Source organism: Osmerus mordax, chromosome 8, assembly GCF_038355195.1.
Source record: "Osmerus mordax isolate fOsmMor3 chromosome 8, fOsmMor3.pri, whole genome shotgun sequence".
Classification (NCBI taxonomy): Eukaryota; Metazoa; Chordata; class Actinopteri; order Osmeriformes; family Osmeridae; genus Osmerus; species Osmerus mordax.
The window spans coordinates 750,038-774,216 of NC_090057.1; the positions used below are offsets into that span (position 1 = coordinate 750,038).

At 47.5% G+C, this 24,179-nt stretch overlaps 2 protein-coding genes across 5 annotated transcripts; one reads left to right on the forward strand and one right to left on the reverse strand.

Moving 5' to 3' along the window:
* Window positions 1-403: 403 nt before the first annotated feature.
* slc30a2 (solute carrier family 30 member 2) lies at window positions 404-8,017 on the forward strand. The gene is made up of 8 exons (XM_067242088.1): window positions 404-544; window positions 4,455-4,663; window positions 5,137-5,283; window positions 5,585-5,738; window positions 6,200-6,419; window positions 6,802-6,907; window positions 7,331-7,465; window positions 7,872-8,017. Exons 1-8 carry the CDS (start codon window positions 462-464, stop codon window positions 8,015-8,017), a joined length of 1,200 nt encoding a protein of 399 aa, XP_067098189.1. The 5' UTR covers window positions 404-461.
* Window positions 8,018-10,620: 2,603 nt separating this feature from the next.
* On the reverse strand, window positions 10,621-23,438 carry gtf3c2 (general transcription factor IIIC, polypeptide 2, beta). Of its 4 annotated transcripts, none has more exons than XM_067241014.1 (19): window positions 23,313-23,438; window positions 22,379-22,592; window positions 21,499-22,039; window positions 20,880-21,162; window positions 19,737-19,825; window positions 19,530-19,607; window positions 19,217-19,315; window positions 18,854-19,081; window positions 18,148-18,259; window positions 17,967-18,075; window positions 16,318-16,349; window positions 16,079-16,208; window positions 15,836-15,980; window positions 15,449-15,610; window positions 15,130-15,217; window positions 14,913-15,038; window positions 14,299-14,508; window positions 13,386-13,493; window positions 10,621-11,779 (listed from the first exon to the last, which is right to left on the reverse strand). In XM_067241014.1, the coding sequence occupies exons 2-19, from the start codon at window positions 22,518-22,520 to the stop codon at window positions 11,570-11,572; spliced, it is 2,892 nt and encodes a 963-aa protein (XP_067097115.1). In that variant the 5' UTR covers window positions 22,521-22,592; window positions 23,313-23,438; the 3' UTR covers window positions 10,621-11,569. The 4 variants fall into 4 exon arrangements, with proteins under 4 accessions (XP_067097115.1, XP_067097116.1, XP_067097117.1 ...); XM_067241015.1 differs by having other exon boundaries at window positions 22,379-22,617; window positions 23,313-23,380; XM_067241016.1 differs by having other exon boundaries at window positions 17,970-18,075; window positions 22,379-23,393.
* Between the last annotated feature and the right edge of the window lie 741 nt (window positions 23,439-24,179).

Below are 24,179 nucleotides of genomic sequence, written 5' to 3' on the forward strand. Positions count from 1 at the left end.
TTGTCCCTCATGATCAAATATATTTAATTGAAATTTAATTGAAAATTGAAATGTATAAATGTGCCTTTTTCTTCGTCTCAATATGCCAAGGAATTCCTTGTAGAAATATCCCAACTCTCTACTTCTCTCCAGCCCATGCAAGCTGTCGATTCCGTTAAAGGGCTGAACTTTCTCCATGCATTGTGACTAACACCTGCACCAAAGCAAAGCACGCGGACCAGAAGCCAATTTCGCCAGTGACGGCGGGCAATTGTCGCAACCACATCTCTCCGCGCGCCTGACCGAAACCGGCTATTAGAGATGACGGAATTTATTATTTTGGTGAATACTATCGGAATGGCTTAGGCAACTGTGTTTTGAAATATATAAATCGGATTTATTGCCGTCACAAACTCTTCGCTGCTTTTTGATATTGCTTTTGGCTCTATAGAGATAACAGGCTATAAGCGCCACTCAGAAACATGGATGGTACCACAGTGAATTCGGAGAAATCGCAGCTTATACAAGAGAAGAACGCAAAAATGTATTCCCTAAAAATGAAAAGGTATGCGTATATTTATTTGATTTAAAAAATATATAATCCTTGTTTCTCTGAAATCACGCCATAGCCTATAGCCTTATTGTTTTTTATTGTGAAGTTAATTTAGCCTTTTGCGCGGTCATCTTTTTCAGATTTTTGCCTTTCATATTATTTTGGCATTTTCCATTCTATAACAGGCAATAGTAATGTGGGATAATTTGGCCACAGTAGCTAACTTGTTACAAATTTAGCAAACTAAGTTTCATCAGTATTTTCCAGTGACCAATAGTAGGCTATCTTGCAATTTATGAATATTTCGATATTAAAATGTATCTTATAAAATGATATGCATATGAATTTTTGGGGACAATGTCCATCAAGTGCACCCAACAATAGCAACAGTGCTGTTCACGCAGAAGCTCTCTTGCAATCCGCACTCTGCCATTGAGTAAATGGTGAGATGCGAAGTGTTTTATGTGAATGAACAAATTCATTTCCACGCCTCGGTTCGTTTTGGACAGTGGTTGACGAATGGTCTGTGGTGGGTTCACTGCCCGCTGCTTAAAATCATCATGTCTCTTAACCACATATAGCCGAAGACATAAGGATGCGACACACGCTTCATCCGTCTTGCAACAGGGTTTCAGGAAATCTATAACACAAAACTGTGTATTAACGCAACATTTATTTTTACCTTCATTGAGCTAAAAAGACAAATCAACAACTTTAATGCAACAATCAATAATTCCAAATTAGTCCTATTCAAAATATCTATATCTCAAATATTATATTGTCTATGTTTAAAATAAAAAAGAACCCAGTGACATATCTTCGTTTTTAAAAAGCGATATCATTCAAAGAAGGCTATTGCCTAATTAGCATTTTCAAGTTTATTTTGTTCTAAAGAACATATTAAAATAGGAAATGTCAATAGGCTAATAAATTGCATTGTTTTCTATAATTTGTAAGAAATGTTAGTTTAGTTGTTTCGACAGACTGTAAATCAGCCTATCACGGCCCAATACATCATCCTCAATAAGGACAGTAAAGAATCATACCAAATAAATTAAACTTAGAATACCACAATTCACCATAGAATACTATACTTGCTGCACTGTACTATGTATTATTGCAGTTGAGATGTTATTGTTGCTCTGTAGTCTATCAGAGTGTAGGCTGAAGGACTATTCTTGTTCGCCGTGTCTGGTGGAGATCTGGATATTTTGCATCTGGTTGGCGCTGACCACCGGAATAGGATAAAAAATAAAATCCACTTATGATTTTCTACTGTTTGTTGCTTTGGATAAACGCGTCTGCTAAATGAATCAAATGTAGGTTTGCCAAACACATAGGCCTATTCATTATATGATCTAAAGTTAGATTAAAGTTAGATTAATAGGCATGTCGACCAATTTCATTAATAGGGCGAGAAAGTTCCTGTTTGGATACCTGATTAAACAAACACATTAACTTATCCCGCACATTCTCTAGACACAAAAGTGGTGGTTTGCGAATAATGTATTGCAGTTGAAAGGAATGTAAGTAAAAAAAAAAAGCATATAAAAGCCTATATAAATAATAATGATTTAGCCTATATAAGAATAATGTGAACAATGAAAGAATCGTAAGGCTAAATGATAGGCTAAACGTGTTACGGCTATTTAGATTTTTTTATTGCATTTTAATGTTAACTGATTTAGACATTTCCAAACTAATTCAGATTGAGATAAAGTGACAAACCCTGAGCAGACGGTGCGCCTGGTGTGGTTTCTGTAAGATCGCTGCATGTATTCAAGAGTGGCAGGGTCAGTCCTGGTATGGGTCGATAAACCGAGGTTAGGCTACTAGACTAACGGTAGCCAAGGCCGGTGCGATGCTAACACATGAACCGGATAATGGGGAAGTTGATGACCGAAGACATTAGAACCCACTTTGTCCAAAACGGTAGCTTAGATCAGGAGGGAGTTCATCGGGTTAGCTAGGCTACGTGGTGTTTGTTGGTTTGCGTGTGAAAGGGAGCATATGGCAGGTTAGACTATTTGGATAAGGGTGCGTCACGCACCATTTATTCCCTAAAGAGAGTGGGTGACGCGCCTCTAAAAGATGCTCAATGCAGCAAATGTTACAGTTTTGCAAGGCGAGCGCTTTTGCGAGTTGTTGGCTGAGGTTTAAACACGACGTTACGTTTTATTCATTCAGAAGCTTTTATCCAAAGCGACATACAGACTAGTGCAAATGCCTATACAAAGTAGGCTACAACAGAAAAGAAAAATCCTATTAAATCCATAGGAAACAGGAAACGATTTCGATTAATCACCGTTGAAAGGGGGTGTTATAGCACTTTTATCTGCAAAGGCCGCGAGACGGCCCTCGACATAAGAGCCACGCATGCAATTACACCAGCACATCACATTTCAGATCGCTGTCAAGATCCTTCCCTCCATCGAATTACGCTCCGGTTCCCACCCTATCACCGTTAACCTAGTCTCTTATCTGCGCGGGACTGACGGGGGTCTTTTGAACAAGAACTCGTTCCATCATCTAGCTTGACGTTCTTCTTGGTCATGTGAATTTTAATGGTGAACACACCGCATTGGTTCTAAGGGACAATGCTGAATAATCATTGAACACAAAATTGTCCAATTGTCTACGATTCTGTATAAAACATAGTGAGTTCATGATCGTCCAAATGTTTTTCCGGAGGAATTTTTATTAGGTCAGTAGCAAAAATGTTGTTTGTTCGGAGCAGATTGCATGCCCCAGCCATAAACGGTTGTGAAATTCTTTGATGGGAGAAAACTTTAATATCATAGTTTCATGCTCTGATGAATCTGGCCTCAGGTCATCCAGGGATCCGCAGGAGGATGTAAAGTCTGGTTTCACAAAAACAAAAGAATGAACGATATAAAGAAACCCAACTCGAATCTTTTTGCTGTTCAGTTTTCTGCAAATCTCAAAACCACTCGCCTTGACAAAAACAGGATCCATTGATGAACACAGTTTTACAGTTGTGCATTATAGACTTTTGATTTAACTTTTATAATCATATAATTTGTTTTTTTAATATGGTATCTCAGATGGTTAAAGATATTCATTTTGTGAGTCAAGACCTCAGTTAGTTGAAGTGAACTGCAGTGGACAGTGAGGTGAAAGGAGTCAGGTCCTCTAGTTCTGCTGCATGTCTGGACGTGTGTGTGGGGTGTGAGGGCTTTTTAAGGCTGCGTGTGTGTGTGTGCATGTGTATGCGTGTACATGCTTGTGTGTGTATGCATGTCTATGTGTGTGTATCTGTTTGTGTGTATGTACAGTACAAGTTTATGTGTGTGTCAGTGTGTTTGTGTCTGTGTGTGTATGTTGTCGTATGTTGATGTGTGTGTGTTTGTGTGAGCTTACACGGTGGACGTCCAGGCAGGTTGCGTCCAGGTGGTGTGTGTGTCTGCTCTCCCGGAGGTGTGATTAAACAGAAGCTGTTTTCCGCTCTGACGCATCCTTTCAGCCAGGCAGGCCCTCGGGACTCCAGACAGACCCAGGACTGGAGACCACTCGCTTATCTCCCAGAGCCCAAATTACCTTCTCACAGATCATTAGTCACATCACATAGATCCTCCTCAATGAACACAGAAAGAGAGAGAGAAAGAGAAAGAGACAGACAGAGAGCAGAGTGTGATGGACCAAGTCAGCAATTGCTTCAGTGATTGGATTCTAATAGTATGTGTTAGTGTGTCTCATGGGAGAGGATACATGCTGGTTCTCAGGAGATGCAAGTCTTGCTTTATGTCCCACAAGGCTTACTGCTTCTAAGCTAAATAAATCGTCATTTAAGTCATGTAAATGTTAAATGTCATTATTGACCTTGAAACACCAAGTCAATATGACTGAACAAATCCTCTCCACTCCCCTCTCTCCCCTCTCCCTGCTCTCCCCTCTCCTCCAGCGCGTTCTCAGACCCTAAGGAGGAATATCCCAGCATGTCGTTGGGGAACGGGGATGTGGGAGGGGCCATCGAGCTCAAGCGTCCAGTGAGCGCTCATTGTCACGGCAACAAGGCGGTGTGTGAGGAGAGCCGGGACAAGGCGCTGGCCAAGAGGAAGCTGTATATCGCCTCTGTCATCTGCCTCTTCTTCATGATAGGAGAGGTCATAGGTGAGCACAGGTGTGACAGGTCACAGGTGGATCTGCAGTCTTAACCACTAAGATGAACTTCTTCAAGTTGAGAGCAGAGGGCTCTGTCAGCAGCACGGGCTGCTGTCTACATCAGGACACACACACACGCACCTTAGAGGACGTAAAAGTGATCAGAGCATGACAGAACCTTCCTTATATTCAGTATAATAATGATAGGCTCCTTGTCATGTCTCTGCAAGTCATAAATTCTAGTCAGACAGCAGATAAAAAAGATGAAGTTGTCTTGAACTTAACTCTGCAAGGAGAATCCCTGACGTCCTTCTCCTCTTACTTCCACCTTTACTTCCTAAAGGACGAGTCCTAGACTCGAGTCCCTCCTTTTTGTAGATCCCCCCTTCCTCCCCCTCCTGCCCCTACCCCTCACCTGTCGGTCTCCCCTCCCTCCCCCTCCCCCCCAGGTCTCTCTGAGCTATCTCTGTCTCCCCCCCCAGGGGGCTACCTGGCCCACAGCCTGGCCATCATGACGGACGCAGCCCACCTGCTGACAGACCTGGGCAGCATGCTGGTCAGCCTCTTCTCCCTCTGGGTCTCCTCCAGGCCCCCCACCAAGACCATGACCCTGGGCTGGCATCGCTCAGGTAGGACCCTGTCCCCTGTCTTCCAGGACAGCCAGGGAGAACAGGTCACACAGGTCTGTTCTGTTGTGTCCTGTTCATCATGTTTTGTTCTGTTATACCTGGTCCCCAGGGAGCCCTGGTCTGAGATGTTTCCCTCCTCCAACACACCTGATTTAGATGAACGGGTCGTTGATGAAACATCTAGAACATGCAGGGCAGGATGGAGAACCATTGTGGTTTAGATGAACATGGTCTGTCTGTGCACAGAACAGTTCTGCTGTAACTTGCTGCATCTGCCCCCCCCCCCCCCCCGCCCCCGTAGAGATCCTGGGGGCACTGGTGTCGGTGCTGTCTATCTGGATGGTGACCGGGGTGCTGGTCTACCTGGCTGTTGAGAGGATCGTCAGGGACGACTACGAGATAGATGGTCATGTGATGCTCATCACCTCCGGCTGTGCTGTCATCGTCAACATCGTGTGAGTGGAGGGGAGGGAGGGGGGGGGAGGGAGGGAGGGAGGGAGGGAGGGGGGGGAGGGAGGGGAGGGGGGGGATGGAGGGAGGGAGGGAGGGAGGGGGGGGAGGGAGGGGAGGGGGGGGATGGAGGGAGGGAGGGGGGGAGGGGGGGGAGGGAGGGGGAGGGAGGGAGGTAGGGAGGGGTGGGAGGGAGGGGTTGGAGGAGGAGGGAGGGGTTGGAGGAGGAGGGAGGGAGGGAGGGAGGGGGGGGAGGGAGGGGGGGAGGAGGAGGGAGGGGTTGGAGGGAGGGGGGGAGGGGGGGAGGGGTTGAGGGAGGGGGGGAGGGAGGGGGGGAGGGAGGGAGGGGTTGGAGGGAGGGGGGGAGGGAGGGGTTGGAGGAGGAGGGAGGGAGGGGTTGGAGGAGGAGGGAAGGGGAAGGAAGGCAGTGAGCCAGTACTCCCCCCCCCCCCCCTCCTGTGTCCAGCATGGCGTACATCCTGCACCACTCCACCAGCCTGCACGCCCATGGGGAGGGTTACCAGCAGATAGACGAGGGGGGGCGGAGCCCCGTGGCCCACGGCCACACCCACAGCCTTCTGGGTGGCCATGGCAACACCAGCGTGCGCGCGGCCTTCATCCACGTGGTGGGAGACCTGCTGCAGAGTGTGGGGGTCATGATTGCCGCCACCATCATCTACTTCCGGGTCAGTCACACGCCAACATGATGAATCAGACTTAAACAGGAGTAACAGAGAGTTCATTGTTGTTGCACTAAAGCTGTTATATGGGAACATGTGCGTGTGATATGGGCAGGTCTCGTGTTGGAAGGTTAGTTCCCTTTGCTTCTCTTAACCCTTCCTGGTGTGTGTGTGGTGTGTGTGTGTGGTGTGTGTGTGTGTGGTGTGTGTGTGTGTGTGTGTGTGTGGTGTGCGTGTGTGTGTGTGTGTGGTGTATGTGGTGTGTAACCCTCCCTGGTGTGTGAGTGTGGTGTGTGTGTGTGTGTAACCCTCCCTGGTGTGTGTGCGTGTGTGTGTGTAACCCTCCCTGGTGTGTGTATGTGGTGTGTAACCCTCCTTGGTGTTGCAGCCGGAGTACAAGGTTGCCGACCCCATCTGCACCTTCCTGTTCTCAGTGTTCGTCCTGTGCACCACTCTCACCATCCTCAGGGACGTGTTCCGCATCCTGATGGAAGGTAACCAGGCCAGGATTAGGATTACACCAGGGATTATATATAGAATATGTCTTATTATGATGGAAACTAGGCTAGCGTAAGGCTTCAAAAAATTGTAATCCTGACATTATTAGTGTACGTTCTGATTCTGTACATGTGGTGTGTTTGTGTTCCTGTGTGTGTTCCTGTGTGTGTTTGTGTTCCTGTGTGTGTTCCTGTGTGTGTGTGTTCCTGTGTGTGTTCCTGTGTGTGTTTGTGTTCCTGCGTGTGTGTTCCTGCGTGTGTGTTCCTGCGTGTGTGTTCCTGTGTGTGTTCCTGTGTGTGTGTGTTCCTGCGTGTGTGTTCCTGCGTGTTTGTTCCTGCGTGTGTGTTCCTGTGTGTGTTCCTGTGTGTGTGTGTTCCTGCGTGTGTGTTCCTGCGTGTGTGTTCCTGCTTGTGCATCAGGAGCTCCTAAGGGGATAGAGTTTAACTCTGTGAAGGAGGTGCTGCTGTCCCTGCAGGCGGTGAAGGCGCTGCACAGCCTGCAGCTGTGGGCCCTGACCCTGGGACAGACACTTGTGTCTGTACACCTGGCCGTAGGTGAGAACACACACACACACACACACACACAACAGAACACACGTAGAAGTCAGAGGTTGAGGGCATCCTGGTGGTTCACCAGCTAGGTACCACGAAGGCTAAAGCCTTACCACAGGGTTCCAGGTTTGAATCCATCCCGGGACAATCACTGCTTGCCTCCCTTCTCTCTCTCCCTTGCATTTCCTGTTGCCTCCTGTCACAATAAAAGCAGAAATTCCTCAAAAAAGTACACAAAACAACAAAACAAAACAAAAACAACACACACAAAACCTCTGTAACCACTGAACAAGAATCAACTTCCTCCATAACAAGCTGCTGCCCAGTCGTCCTCCTGGTCGTCATGGTTTTCCTCCTGGTCGTCATGGTTTTCCTCCTGGTCGTCATGGCTTTGTTCTTTGTTCCTCAGAGGAGAATGCTGACGGCCAGAACGTTCTGAAGGAAGCCACGGAGATCCTGCAGACCAAGTTTGGCTTCACCAACACCACCATCCAAGTGGAGCACTACTCTGAAGACATGGCCTACTGCCCCCACTGCCAGGACCCGCTAGACTAGCACACACCACCAAACAGCACAGACACACGCCATCGCTCAGTCAACACAGACTACACAGCACAGTTCAGTCGGTGTGCGGTACATGCATGTCCTCAACCTACACGAGACTCACTGACTCATCCGATTTACTGGGACCCAACCAAACCCACCACAGTGTCTACATCATCATACCAAAGATTTCCTCAAACTCTGCTACACGCCTTTCACACAACTACGCAATGTACCACTATGTCCCAAGAAAATGTTACATTTCACAACAAATTGCTTTATCGATTCTGTCTCATTTGAAAGCTAGCTGGTCAGATTTGGGAATGTTTCTGGTGTTTCTGGTGGTGTTTCTAATTACTCTGACTGCCCAGTTGTTGTAACGTCATGGACGTTGTAAAATTTTAAACCGTTTCTGGGTTTGGCGTTTCTCACCAGGAGAGACAGCAGTCTTCACCTGCTGACTCCCTCAAACATTCACACAGATATCGACGTAAGATTCCAGAAGGCAATTTGTTTTCTCTTTTGATTCCGACGAATGCAGGCAATTAATGTTGACTTCAGCACAGAGCCAAATGAGTTATATTGTTAAGGGCTTGATGGAGAGAGCCGTAGAGAAAGATAAAAAGAGAGAGGGAATGGATTGTGTTTGGGTGAGAGAAAGGAAGAGAAAGACGCGGAGAGGAAATTGATTATGTCGGGGTGAAAGAGGGAAACGGAGATAGAGAACGACAGAGAGAGGGATTGTGTCGGGGTGAGGGAAAGCTTCTGGAGAAACACTTGTCTAATTCTGAGGAAAGATCAGTAGCCATCACACAGAGTGATTCACTGCGCTGGACGGTCAATGAGCCTTGATGTTGATCCTCGATATTGGTCCTCACCTGAACCCTCTGTCCTTCTAGAACATCCATCTGCCCCTCTAGAACATCCCTCTGTCCCTCTAGAACAGGGGTCCCCAAAAGTTTTTCTGCGAGGGACAGATAATTTTTCCTTTTTTTAATGTGGGGCTGGGTCGGTCTGTAACAGAAAATTACATTGGCTGGAGTGACTACCAGTATTATTGTGGAGATTGTATTATTTTATTATGATTTTAAATGTATTTATTATGATAGATTAGATTATAATTTTGTTATGCACCGTATAGCCATACATATCAAGGGAAATATAGCCTATTAAAGCATTATTACTAACGTAATGACCTTTTTTCATATTCATTGCTATTGAAATCAACACATTTACTTACGTATGCATATTAATCAGTGGGAAAAGATTTTAAAATTAAATTTTTTATGTCTCTGGCATTGTTCAGAGGGCTGGTCCAAATGTATGGGCAGGCCATAGTTTGGGGACCCCTGCTCTAGAACATCCCTCTGTCCCGCTAGAACATCCCTCTGTCCCTCTAGAACATCCCTCTGTCCCTCTAGAACATCCCTCTGTCCCGCTAGAACATCCCTCTGTTCCGCTAGAACATCCCTCTGTCCCTCTAGAACATCCCTCTGTCCCTCTAGAACATCCCTCTGTCCCTCTAGAACAGCCATTCCTAACCTTTTCCACTTTGCAGCCCACTTACATAGCTCGAAACAGGACAGTGAACTGTATCATCCAGTCCAGTTTTGCAAGAGACTCTTGAGACCATTTTAAGACTGCTTGCCTTTGTTGTTGTTCGTTGATTGTTGCCTGTTGTAAAGTATCCAGTAGCAACCAGCTCTGAACCATAGTGTGGAATACTAACGGGAAAAAAGTGACCATAATAACTGGAATTGACGTTTTTTTGTACAAATTCTAGGAATGATTGTGTCTTTATTGTCAAAATGACCTGAACCAAACCCTTGCATGGATGCCATTATACTACGTGATGTGAAGACTGCCAGTTAGATTGTCTGAGATGTTGAACGAATCACTTGATGTTAATGTTAACTAATTGAAAATCCAGGCTATATTTCAAACATTTTTATATCAAAAGAATATCTACTTTTATTTTTGAGTTTGCAAGTATGTGTAAAAGGATTGAGAAGTGTGATAACATTTAGTGAGAAAACCATCGTGCTCCCTCGGATGTAAACAACTTGTGAGAGTCGAAAGGGATATTTTGGACACTGTGAATAGCCTACTTATCACGAGTAGAAGTTACAATTCCACCTCTATAACTATAATTATGCAAGCAATTCTGATTCAGAAATTTGTGATACAGTAATTTACATTATCTGTATGAATCTATAAACTGTTGTTGGGAGGAATAACAAACCAAAGACACAACTAAGAATCTAAAGCAAGCTGTATGTGTATGAGTGTATACAATTCATCTACAAGAATCACATATAAAAACACATCTAAAATGTCTTAATTTGTTCAATAACTGTGTTCAATATGTTGTTACGTCCCTGTCTGTGACAAGTGTATATGTGACGATTGTAAATATGCCAGATATCTGTATTTTCTCGGCATGATTTTTGTGTAAAGATGTAAATACATTTGTTTTATTGTATAAAATCTGTCTATGAAGTCCTGTGTGTAAATGTTTTGTGATGATTCTGTTTATTCAGTCAATTGTCATATATTGTATTTACAGTTTGATATTTCATTTATAAATATATAAAGACAAATTACATGTGCCAAGATTTATTTTATGAAATAAATCAACGCAGGTGGTCGGATGTTCATTTTCTTTTAAATATTCTAGAACCTAGGATTCCTGCCTTTGTAGTTAAAGACAGAAAATCACAAGATTGATGATCATATGGAGTCAGAGGAGGGAAAGAAAACAGTTGGTCATTTAGCCACTTCTGCAGCCAAATCCATCTCCCAGGCAGTTCTCCAATCAGAACCAAGTTCAGCTAATGACTTCCTGTAGACCAGGAAATATGTGAGCAGCACAGGCTGAAGTCCCAAGACTAACGATACGCTCATACAATCCTCCGAGGCGCAGGTTTACCAAATATGATTTTATTCCTGATGCAGAATTGCTCAGTGGGAGGAATGAAGTAGAAAACAAACAGCAGGACGATGAGAATGTGTCTAAAGTGCTCTGTTTCTGTAACCTCTGTGAACAAGCCAGATTCTCTAAAAAAAGCTTCTTGTGTCCATAACAACCTGAGATACAAACTTCCTACATGGTTAAATAGGAGTAGAAGATAAAAAAGACAACTGTTTACAACATATCAGCAATGCAGCATTTTTTTTTAAGTTATAGATTAAAAAAGACATTGCAAATGATAAAAACAACACTACCAAGGTGATACATATTTAGATAAAAATAATTTGACCCTTCATATTTACGTAACTAAACTCTTTAATCTTGTGTTGCAGCTGAACCCTCAAAGTCCACAGGAAGGCAGTCCCTGTATATCTCTCACGGAGGTCACTTTGTAGGTGAAGAGTTCTGGAACACCTACCAGAGTTCTAAAGTTGTTCTGAGGATAGAAGTTCCAGAAAGACCCAGTTATTTGTTTATTTTAGAGTGTGTTCTAGAACATCTCAGGAAGATTCTAGAGTAGTTCTGAATGTTCCAGAACATCTTGGGAAGGTTGTAGAGCGGTTCTGAATGTTCCAGAACATCTTGGGAAGGTTCTATAGCGGTTCTGTGAAGTGGCGGACCGTGTCGGCAGGGCTCTCCGAGGGGTCTGGAGAGAACATGGTGCGGAACTGGTTCTGGCTCTCCTTGACCACCTTGTTGACATGGGGGCTGGTCAAGACCCCCAGGCAGTGGGCCCGGACCAGGCCGGCCTGGCCGGCAGACAGGATCCAGGTCTGAGCACTAAGGTTGGGGTTGAAACGGACCTGAAGGAGGGGGGGGGGGAGTAGGAGGAGGAGGGGAGGAGGAAAGGGGGGTTCATTCTTTAATGTGGTGTTGGTCATTTGTCATCAATACCCCTCCTTGGTCAGGGTGAGTGCTCAACGCTAAACTAGAAAGACAAGTCTATTAGTTTATCAGCACCAGTTTTAACTCAGATCAATGACCTACCTCCTCCCCCTCTTTCTGCCTGGACACAATCACTGATCTCTCCACTCACAGCCAGATGTATCTGGGTTCTACACTGCCCTGGGTGATAGTATCTGGGTTCTACACTGCCCTGGGTGATAGTATCTGGGTTCTACACTGCCCTGGGTGATAGTATCTGGGTTCTACACTGCCCTGGGTGATAGTATCTGGGTTCTACACTGCCCTGGGTGATAGTATCTGGGTTCTACACTGCCCTGGGTGAGAGATCCATGTAAAGATGACTTCAGACATGTCAGCTGCTCACTGTTCAGTCTCATCAGTTGGCCAGCCTATCACGATGCAGCTCCTCTCATCTCGTCAGTTGGCCAGCCTATCACGATGCAGCTCCTCTCATCTCATCAGTTGGCCAGCCTATAACGATGCAGCTCCTCTCATCTCATCCATCCCTCCTTAATGACACTGCTCTCTCTCTCTCGCTCTCTTCTTAACTGTACACCTCTTGTCTCTCTCTTCTTAACTGTACACCTCGTCTCTCTCTCTTCCCCTCCTCCGTCCCCACTCTCCTATCCAAGGACATGTCTCTCTCTCTCTCTTCTCCCTCCTTCCCTCTCTCCTCTCTAGGGACATCTTTCTCTCAGCCTCCTCTCCTCTCTCATCCCGCCATCATTCCTCCTATTAAGACCCTGGGTGACATTTTCCTCATTTTACACTTCATTAATTCCCGTCTGTCTTTATGGCCATCAGGGAAGCTTGGACACCCTTTCTCTGCCACCTCCCTTCTCTGCCACCTCCCTTCTCTGCCACCTCCCTTCTCTGCCACCTCCCTTCTCTGCCACCTCCCTTCTCTGCCACCTCCCTTCTCTGCCACCTCCCTTCTCTGCCACCTCCCTTCTCTGCCACCTCCCTTCTCTGCCACCTCCTTTCTCTGCCACCTCCCTTCTCTGCCACCTCCCTTCTCTGCCACCTCCTTTCTCTGCCACCTCCCTTCTCTGCTTCCCCTCCCCCTGTACTCTCTCTGCCCCTGGGGGTGGGGGGTCACCCCTAATGTGTGTGTGTGTATGTTCCTGTCAATATCTCCATATGAGCACACTCATGATCAGATCTGTTGTTACAGGGGTCTGGGGGAGTTCCTGAGAAGAAGCCCAGAGACAAGAGCTGCGTGTGTGTACCGTGTGTGTGTACCGTGTGTGTGTGTGTACCGTGTGTGTGTGTGTACCGTGTGTGTACCGTGTGTGTGTGTACCGTGTGTGTGTGTACCGTGTGTGTGTACCGTGTGTGTGCTTACCGTGTGCAGAGCTCCTAGGGTGTGTGTGTGTGTCCGTACCTTGTGCAGAGCTCCTAGGGTGTGTGTGTGTGTGTGCGTACCGTGTGCAGAGCTCCTAGGGTGTGTGTGTGTGTGCGTACCGTGTGCAGAGCTCCTAGGGTGTGTGTGTGTGTGCGTACCGTGTGCAGAGCTCCTAGGGTCAGCAGGTCCAGGTCCAGGGGTCTCTTCAGCTCTGTAACCTGCATGCGCTTCCACAGGTCGCGCTTCTGGAAGTTGTGTAACGACCGCTGAACACAGGAGACATGAATTAGATACACACACCCACACATGGACAAACGCACATGCAGACACATTGGCAGACTGTAGACATTATGGTATGTGTGTGTGTGAAGGTTGGTGAAGCGGAAAACTAGGGAACAGATGGAGAACCCTTGGGGAAATCAAGCCCCAACACTGGGAAATGGAAACCACTGCAGACTGGAAACCACTGCAGACTGCACTAACATGCAGTGGTGCATGTTATAGTGATGCATGTTACGGTGATGCATGTTACAGTGATGCATGTTACAGTGATGCATGTTACAGTGATGCATGTTACGGTGATGCATGTTATGGTGATGCATGTTACGGTGATGCATGTTACGGTGATGCATGTTACAGTGATGCATGTTACGGTGATGCATGTTACGGTGATGCATGTTATAGTGATGGTGATGCATGTTACGGTGATGCTGTTATAGTGATGGTGATGCATGTTACGGTGATGCATGTTACGGTGATGCATGTTAAGGTGATGCATGTTACGGTGATGCATGTTACGGTGATGCATGTTACGGTGATGCATGTTACGGTGATGCATGTTACGGTGATGCATGATACGGTGATGCATGATACGGTGATGCATGTTACGGCGATGCATGTTATAGTGATGCATGTTACGGTGATGCATGTTATAGTGGTGCATGTTATAGTGATGCATGTTACGGTGATGCATGTTACGGTGATGCATGTTACGGTGATGCATGTTATGTTGATGCATGTTATGGTGATGGCTTCAATAGTGATAGATGTTACAACTTAGCTCCAGCCCACCATGTCCAGGTCGCTGTAGTGGAGGTAGTAGATCTGGGCGGTTTCTCTGAACGTTGCAGGTTTATAAAGCAGACCATTGCTCTCCTCTCCTCCCTCCTTCCCCTCCTCCTCTCCTCTCTCTTTCCCCTCCTCTCCTCTATCTTTCCCCTCCTGCTCCTCTCCTCTGGAGGGCAGATTGTCTAGCAGCACCATGTCTGTAAAGTAGACCGGCTGGCAGGAGAGAAGAGAGGAGAGGGGGGAGAGGAGAGGAGAGAAGGAGGGGAGATAAGCATAATCAGTTAAAAAAAGAGAAAAGAAGAAATGTATGGCATGGGAGAGGAGAGGAGGGGAGGAGAGCAGAGAGAGGAGGAGGAGAGCAGGATGAGGAGAGCAGACAGGAGGAGGAGGAGGAGAGCAGAGAGAGGAGGAGAGCAGAGAGAGGATGAGGAGAGCAGGAGGAGGAGAGCAGACAGGAGGAGGAGAGCAGACAGGAGGAGGAGAGCAGAGAGAGGAGGAGGAGAGCAGGAGGAGGAGAGCAGAGAGGAGGAGAGCAGACAGGAGGAGGCGGAGAGCAGAGAGGAGGAGGAGGAGAGCAGAGAGGAGGAGGAGGAGAGCAGAGAGGCTGGCCAACGTACGTATCGTCTGTCGACGGTGCGTTTGATGTAGACTGTGGTGTCCAGCCTAGGCATGGCGGACATGATCACCTCTCCACACGCATCCGCCGTCACCAAGGTGTTCAGCCAATCAGACATGGATATGCTCTGACGGACAGAGACACCAGACCAATCAAAAGCTAGACTAGCGGGTAGACAATGAAAGCTCCCCATGTTCTAGTTTAGACCCCAGACTCACCCACAAGGTCCCTATTCGAGGGATCAAGAACAGGGGCTTCCAGCCCATGTAGCTCCCATCAAAGTAGTTCAGGCCGTGATTCCCATACCTGAGAGAACAGGAGACACACTGAGAACAGGGAGGAGGAGAGGAGGAGTGTGGAGGGGAAGAGGAGAGGAGGGGAGAGGAGGAGAGGAGGAGGAGTGTGGAGGGGAAGAGGAGAGGAGGGGAGAGGAGGAGTGTGGAGGGGAAGAGGAGAGGAGGGGAGAGGAGGAGGAGTGTGGAGGGGAAGAGGAGAGGAGGGGAGGAGGAGTGTGGAGGGGAAGAGGAGAGGACTAACGTGGCGTAGGCATTCTCCTGGGCCAGAAAGACTCCCGGCCAGAGCAGCGGCCATGATACTTCAGTGGACAGAAAGCGCTTCAAACAGCTGATGGGTTCAGAGGTCATCCTCAGGTCCCAGATTTTCAGCATCCTGTCATCTCCCGCTGTCACCAGCAGACCACTGGAGGGAGGGAGGGAGGGACGGAGGGCAGAGAATGAGAGAGATGTCAGAAAAGACATGCAAGATTGAAAAGCCAAATAAAAAATGACAATCAAGAAGAGGAGAGGATAGGGGGAGAGAGGAGAGGAGGATGAAAGGAGAGGTGTGCGGGAGGAGACAATAGAGGAGGGTGAGGAGGGCGATCACATGGAGCTAGAGAAAGAGGGATACAGACCCCCCCGTTACCTGGAGGCGGGGCAAAAGCTGAGGGCACGGATGGCGTTGTCGTGGGCGAGGAAGGCGTGGCAGGGCAGCAGGGTGAGGCAGCGGTCAGGTGATCTCACTCTCAGCAGCACCGACCTGCTGGACAGGTCCCACAACCCCACCATGCCTGCGACAAGAACAGGAAGTCACCAACAGGACGAACCAACCCCGATATGTTCTGGTGTGTGTGTGACGTTATGGTGGTGTGTTTGAGGCGTCTGGTACCATCATAGAAGCCAGCTGCTATCCGGTTGTAGGGAGCAACAGGAAGCCAGTCCAGAGACAGAACCTGTCCACTCCTGTCCTCATGACTGGCCTTGACCGAACCCAGCCTCAACGTGATCACAGCCTCGGCCTGGACACACAAACACAATCACACAGTGTGAGGGAGAGCGCGGGAGGTGGGGGAGAGAAAAAATAAGAGATATTGAGGAAGGGGAGGAGGAGGAGAGATATTTGCCTACCTGGCATATCAGTGGTGCTTGGCTTGGGTCTCCTGCAGTAGCAGACATAAAACATGTTTATTAACTCCTGATGCATATTGATTGGACGATTCAAAGTCCTTATTACTGAAGACAGGGTGTAGGGATAACCTATATCACCTTATATCAGCAAACACACACTTTCCTGAAGTCAAGATGGCATGCAAAAGGAATGTCTGAGAAGGGGGAGGGGGAGTGAGGAGTGTGCCAGGCTCCAGGGTGAGGGAGGGAGAGCCAGGCTCCAGGGTGAGGGAGGGAGAGCCAGGCTCCAGGGTGAGGGAGGGAGAGCCAGGCTCCAGGGTGAGGGGGGGGAGGGAGGGAGAGCCAGGCTCCAGGGTGAGGGAGGGAGAGCCAGGCTCCAGGGTGAGGGAGGGAGAGCCAGGCTCCGGGGGGGAGGGAGGGAGAGCCAGGCTCCAGGGTGAGGGAGGGAGAGCCAGGCTCCAGGGTGAGGGAGGGAGAGCCAGGCTCCAGGGTGAGGGAGGGAGGGAGAGCCAGGCTCCAGACTCTGTCAGTCCCCCAGCAAACTGGCTGTGTGTCTTCTCTGTCACTTCAATTACAGTCTCTGTCTGGGGGAACTACGCCATACATCACCCCCTGACCACCCCACCACCACCACCAGCCCCCACCTCCCCATCTCCTTTCCTTTCTCTCCTTATTCATGTTTAACAGGCTCACACTCACTCACTCTCAACACAAAAGGTTTATAATTATCCGTACTGAACCCCCCCCCCCCCATCTTTAACCCGTCCTGCCAGGCGATCAGAACGATGCTGACAGGAAGCAGTTTGGACGAGTGAGCTCATTTGCATTTCATTAGTTTTGGGGCCATTTCAATTACCACTATTATTACGTGGGTTAATAAAGAGCAAAAAAACTAGTTTTATCAATACAGGATAATGTATTTGTGTCTCTAAACTCCCCTCCCCAGCCTGGGTACAGAGGTACACAAGAGCAGGGTTCAGGAGATAGAGAGGGAGGGCGAGAGAGGGACTGGTACCAAAGGGATTACACCACAGGCGTTTGAACGGTGCCCCCTTCTGGGATAATACATGAACTGCAGTTGTTTTATCCACAACACACACCAGAGATGGTGTGCACACATCCTTCTCAAGTAGAAGTACAGATACTCATGTTTAAATAAACTCTGGTAAAAGACTACACTTTTTCACTCAAGGTAAAGTAAAGAAGTGTGGGCTCTGACATATCCTTAAGTAAAAAGTTGCCATTACTACTACCTGTTTTAGTATCACGCTGATAACTGGACCTCACAACATATTAATATGTTAATACATAAATACACTACAGACAGGCAGTGCATTTGCCAGGAATCCTTTTTGACACTGATAATCTCCCTCATGTCCATGGATGATCAGGAATGTCTCTTATCTGTCATGTCGACATTGCTACCCTCTGTCTCATCCAGAACGTACCTTTTGTTCAAAATGTTTCTTCAACCTTTCAAAAGTTTTTTTTCAAAAAAAAAAATTTCTTTCAAAAGTTTTTTTTCACACACACACTGAAAGGAAATATTTTTTCAACTTTTCAAACCCTGTTTTTACAGAAACTTTTTTTTACAATGTTTTCAACTTTCAAAACTTTTTTTCCACACACACAGTGTGGAACTCTACTACTACCTGTGGAGGAGGGTTTGAGGGCGCTGGGGTGAGGCAGGCTGTAGATGGAGATGTGTCCACTGGAGGAGGCAGCAGCCAGCAGGCCCAGTCTGGGCAGCAGGGGGGCCTGGAGGGGAGACACTCAGCTGGGGCCGGGACTAACGTGTGTGTGTGAGTGTATGTGTGTTGTGGGTGTTACCTTCCTGGCTGTGCTGGGCAGCTCCCAGGCCCCCGCAGGGCACCACTTGAGGATCGGAACACAGCCCTTCTCCTGAGCCAGGCCGTAGGCCAGCCCTGGGGGGGAGGAGGGGCTGGGGAGGGAGGGGGGGAGAGAGGGAGGGGGGAGAGAGGGAGGGGGGAGAGAGGGAGGGGGGAGAGAGGGAGGGGGGAGAGAGGGAGGGGTGTTGCAGTCCAGATCTTAGAGATAAATATGTATTTGTAAGTATATATTTATATATTCAGTATACACACGGTACGCACACATAGCACACATATATTTAATGTGTGTGTACCGGGTGTTGTAGTCCAGGATTGTGTGTGTGTGAGAACCGGGTGTTGTAGTCCAGGATTGTGTGTGTGTGTACCGGGTGTTGTAGTCCAGGATTGTGTGTGTGTGTGTACCGGGTGTTGTAGTCCAGGATTGTGTGTGTGTGTACCGGGTGTTGTAGTCCAGGATTGTGTGTGTGTGTACCGGGTGTTGTAGTCCAGGATTGTGTGTGTGTGTACCGGGTGTTGTAGTCCAGGATTGTGTGTGTGTGTACCGGGTGTTGTAGTCCAGGATTGTGTGTGTGTGTACCGGGTGTTGTAGTCCAGGATTGTGTGTGTGTGTACCGGGTGTTGTAGTCCAGGATTGTGTGTGTGTGTACCGGGTGTTGTAGTCCAGGATTGTGTGTGTGTGTGTGTACCGGGTGTTGTAGTCCAGGCAGCCCAGGTCCCAGAGCTGGATGAGGCCGGGCTGGGTGTGGGTCTGGTTGAAGCGGTGCTGCTCGTCCTGGTCTCCGTGGCAGTAGAGGGCAGCATACTGGCGGGCTTGCGCTCCCTCTGGGGTGGGGCACCAATCCAGTGCCCAGACTGGACCCCCCACGTAGAACAGCATATCCCAGCGCTCTGGGTGGGGAGGTAGACTCTCAAACCTGGGTGCAGGAGGGGAGGGTGGGGGCAGGAGAGTATATTTCACTTCAGAACAAAAGGTTGCAGGTTCAAATACACCCCTGTACATTGCTATAGATAACAATGTTATTCTCATAGTATGAATGTGAGAGTGAGACCTGTTGAGACTGCGAAGAGGAGCGTCCTCTTTGATGCCCTCTCTGGACACCCTGAAGGCTGGAGACTGCTGCTGTCTGGGAAGGTACCGCTCACACTCCCTGACACACACACACAACTTAATTAACACACACTTCACTTTAGTTACTTCCTGGAACAAGAATACACCACACACACTTTAGTCCAAAGCGGCTGTTGTCATAGCGGCCCCACCAGGACACAAACAGACACAACCGCTGAACGACAGGACTTCGATTCCAAAACGATTCCTCGCAGGAAAGTAACAGCTTACTTCACAAGTGTGATGATGTTTACCTTTCTGGGAGGACAGGCCAGTCCTTCTCAGAAGGAATCAACTCAGGGAACACCCAGGAAGACGAGTGCTGATCATGACTGCAAAACAGCAGCGAGTTAGATTGGTTTCACACCGCCCCCTACAGGCCCAACAGCAGTACTTCATCCTGATTCAGATGGCAGGGCGGGTTGGGGGCACAGAGAGGGGAAAGGTGTTTCGGTACTCACTAGTTCTTGGTGGCCTTGTTGGCATCCCACACAGCCTTCATCAGGCAGTTGGGAAGTCCGTTGGGAGCTTTACCTTGTAACTGAAGGGGCTTCAGCAAGATAAAACACAAATAGCAGGACGTCAATGAAGGCCTCTCTTCAGAAAGATAAGACATTAGGGGTGTAAAGATACACTTAGCTCACGATTCAATAAGTATCACAATACTGGGTGTATGATACAATACGTATCACGATACTGGGTGTACGATACAATACGTATCACGATACTGGGTGTACGATACAATACGTATCACAATATTTTAACAGTTTTAATGAAACAAACCAAATTAAAAGATTTATTTCCAAAACATTTTCAATAATTTTTGTACATACAATTTAGTTAACTCAGTTCAAGCGATTTCTGTGAATGCAGTGAATGCACGCATGACGCAGGTGCAGAGTAGGTCGCGTGCTGGTAGCTCAACCGATAGGATCAAACGGACGTCATATAAAAAAATAACTCTACGATACATATTGTAAAAAATTTGTTTTGCGATATATTGTTCCACTATATATTGTTCCACCTCTATAAGACACTAACAGCAGGACATGAAAGGAGGCCATTGACGCCTTCGGCACACAGCAGAACCCACCTCTGTGTTTCAGTCACAGTGGGTTGGATTGTAGATCATGTGGAAAGGAATGTGTGTTGGATATTTTAATCCTTTGGGAGCTTGCTTTGGATAAAAGCATCTGCTACATGAATACATGAGTGTCCACAGGCACTAATACATCCTTCCACATTCTTTTTACATTTAGCAGACGCTCTTATCCAGAGCGACTTACAGTAAGTACAGGGACATTCCCCCGAGGCAAGTAGGGTGAAGTGCCTTGCCCAAGGACACAACGTCATTTTTTGCATGATCGGGAATCGAACCGGCAACCTTCTGAGTAATAGCCCCATTCCCTAACCGCTCAGCCATCTGACTTGCTTTTATTCCACAAAATAGCTATGAGGATGGAACAGGACATTGCTCAGTGGTTAGAGCATTTGACTGCAGGTCACCCTGTGCACATTGCTTTGGATAAAAGCCACTGCTAAATGAACACATTATTGTGAGGCGAAAGACACAATACTGTGAGGTAACTTGTAGGGGAACTCACCTGTGTCTTGGTTGAGTTTTTGGATCTGGGTTCCATTGGTTCTGGTACCCCTTCATCCTCACTCTCCTCCTCCTCCTCCTCCTCCATACCCACCGGGACGAAGTCTTCATCCTCCACAGTGCTGTCGCGATCCGAGGCTGAGGTTCCCTTCTTTCTCCCCCGGCCGCCCTGCCCGGGGGCAGGGCTGGGGGCAGGGCTGGGGGCAGGGCTGGGGGCAGGGCTGTCATCTGAGCCGGGCTCACTCAAGACCTCTTTGGCCAAGTTGTGAAGGTACCTCAACGCTCTGTAGGGCGGCAAACAAACCGTGTTATCAAACATGATTTTTGTTTTTTATTGCATGGTCTTAAACTCTAGCCGCCAGCATGGTCATAGGACCTAGCTGTCAGCAGCTTGCAATGCCATAGGACCTAGCTGATAGCTGCTAAAAATGCCACACAACCTATATGTTAACTGCTAAAAATGCCACAGGACCCAGCTGTTAGCATGGTCCTAGCTGTTAGCATGGTCCTAGCTGTTAGCATGGTCCTAGCTGTTAGCATGGTCCTAGCTGTTAGCATGGTCCTAGCTGTTAGCATGGTCCTAGCTGTTAGCATGGTCCTAGCCGCTAGCTGCTACGTACGCTTTAGCTGCTCCTCTCCGGGGCCGGCCTCCAGGCGTGACCTCAGGCTCCTCCGGGGTTTCCCGCCGGGCTTCCTGAAACGCAGGGGCCGAGTCCCGCCCAGCGCCCGCCAGCTTCCTCTTCCTCTGAGGCTTCTTCCTCGCTGGTTCCTCTTCTTCTGCGGCTGCTGCTTCCTGGTCCTGGGAGGTATTCTTCTGTCTCGCAGGAGGCTTTTTCACTGGAGTTTTTTTTTTTGCAGGAGAATATCTTGCACAAGCCTTTCTCTTGCGTTTCTTAGGAATTTCCTCCTCCTCCTCATCATCCTCGGCTTCACCGTTGACGCCTGCGTCCATCTTGCTGGCCTTCCTCTTCACAAGAGCCTTCTTACCCAAGTCTTCCTCTTGACACTTCTTGGCAGGAGTCCTTCTTGGGGTCTTTGGCTGGGAGCTCCTCCTGGCAGGCCCCAGGGTGACTGTGGTGGACTCTGGGTCTGAGACTTGGAACTTTAGAGGCCTCCTCCGCTGGCGTCCTGCAGAGCTGGGGGACTTCACCTGGGCTGGACCTGAGACACGACAGAACAAGGAAGTCATCTGAGATGTTCTCTCGGTTGTGTCTGCTGCTCCTAGGGCATCTTCATCTTTACTGTTCCCCTTAGGGGCAATTTGTTCTGCAGCATGGAAGTTTACCACCACATAAAGACAAAGACACTTTCTATAGGCACTAATTGTATGTCACTTTGAATAAAAGCGTCTTCAAACTAAGTAAAATGTATAACAATGTAAATCACAAAGTTAATACAGTAAAAGTCCTCCTTTAATCTCAATTCTGTCTTGGTCTAAAGGTACATGCATTACCTCATTTCTCAGGAAACTGGAGTTCAATCCCCACTAAGTGGACTTACTCTTCTCGGTGTCGTCTGCCTCTTCACCGGTGAACCGAGAGGCAGCACCTTGCGTGATGCCGTCAATCCTCTCCTTCGCGTTCCGTGGCACTTCCACGACCTCGCTACCCTGTTCGGCCAACTTTTGCCCCTCTTCCGCCATCGATACGCGCTGCTCTCTCACTAGTCACTGCGGCTACTGGACGACATTGGCAGGACTGTCCTACGGAGAAGCCTGAGACATAAACGGACAGGTTGTTCTGCAACAGAAGGGTGGCTGTAGTTAAGTGGTTAACGCTTTTGACTAGAGATGAAGAGGTCGCGGGTTCAAATACACCTGTACCCCTTTAGATGTCCCGCCATCGACATTTTATCAGTCGTTGCCCGTCTGGGTCTAGCAAACTTACGAATGTGCAGTCAGACAGTTATACTTTGTGTATAGATAACTGACGGATGTACTGCTGCATTAAAGTCCTGCTATTCAACGAAATTAAAATAATTCGTTTCCTGGTAAAATGATCATTTCCACTGGGAGGCAATAGTTCCCAGAGTAGCTAGCTCCGGTTGGTTTGCGCCCATTGACAAGCTGTCAAAGCACGTTCAAAGTAAAGCTTGGTCATTGCTTTAGCACTAGTATCATGCTAGCTAACTGCTAGCTGTTAGCTAGCAATACAAGTGGAGTTTCACTGTGGTCTTTAGCTTCCAACAGTAATTTTATCGTAATAACACATATAAATGAACAACTTAAAATGAAGGACACCCTGTTACGATATGTTAGATATATTGGAAATATCACCCCCCCTGCCTTGGTCTCCGGTGGCAAACGGTTATGGACCTCGTTGAAGAAAAAGTCAGCTAGCGTTACTGCCCAACGCGGTATCGAATCCCAGTCCATGCATACAAACGTTTCCATTGTATTAAGTTCCACACCTCAAATCACCGAGCAGACACTTACCAGCTTGATAACAATCGTTAAAATGTCCAAGTAACACCTGATAGCCAGAACAATATTACTTCCGCAATATTATTTCATCTGCCTACTTGCCAATGTAGCCTCGGCTGAAAACCGCCATAATGAAACGTGACCAAAGAAAATTATGAAAGCCGCTGTCGTCCCCTCCTGTCAGAAAGTGGGTACTGCATCCGCGTGTAGGGGGTATATATATTTTGGCCAGCAGGGGTGCTGTGTCAAACATTAAAGAAAAACAAAATTCCACATTGAAGTTCAAAATGACGATGAGGTTTATTACTTGTCACCTGTTATAACACTGCTGGAACTTTAAAGTAGCAGCACGATACTTCTAAAAAGTTATAATGCATTCAATATAGGTAATGCATGTTTTTTTTCCTAATCTTTTAGACAATACATATATTCACAAAATGCTGTCACAAAGTGCTTTCTAATCCCTTTAAAAATTATAAAATTAACCATCTCACTCAAATTACAAATTAGGGCACAGCTGTTACAAGGTCTAGTCTTGGGTAGTGTTGGACATGGAAACTCAGGTTGTTCTAGTGATAACAGTGCATGCATCTTCTCCCTTGTTTGGTCACAGGAATCAGAAACTTCTGGACAAAAAAAACTTGTGTTTCAAAAGGCAACCAATAATACATTGTTCATGGGATTCAATTGATCCATCACTGTAAAAAAACTCACTAAAAGTGAGTTTTCTAAAAAAGAAGTGTTTCTTGGGGCTTCAACGGAAGTACAGACATGACAACAAGAGGGAGTAGAAACCAAAAATAAACGCACATTCTGAGCAGGTAAGAAGATTAAGGACATGACTGCATCTACTGTGTTTCCATTGTGACAAAACAAATC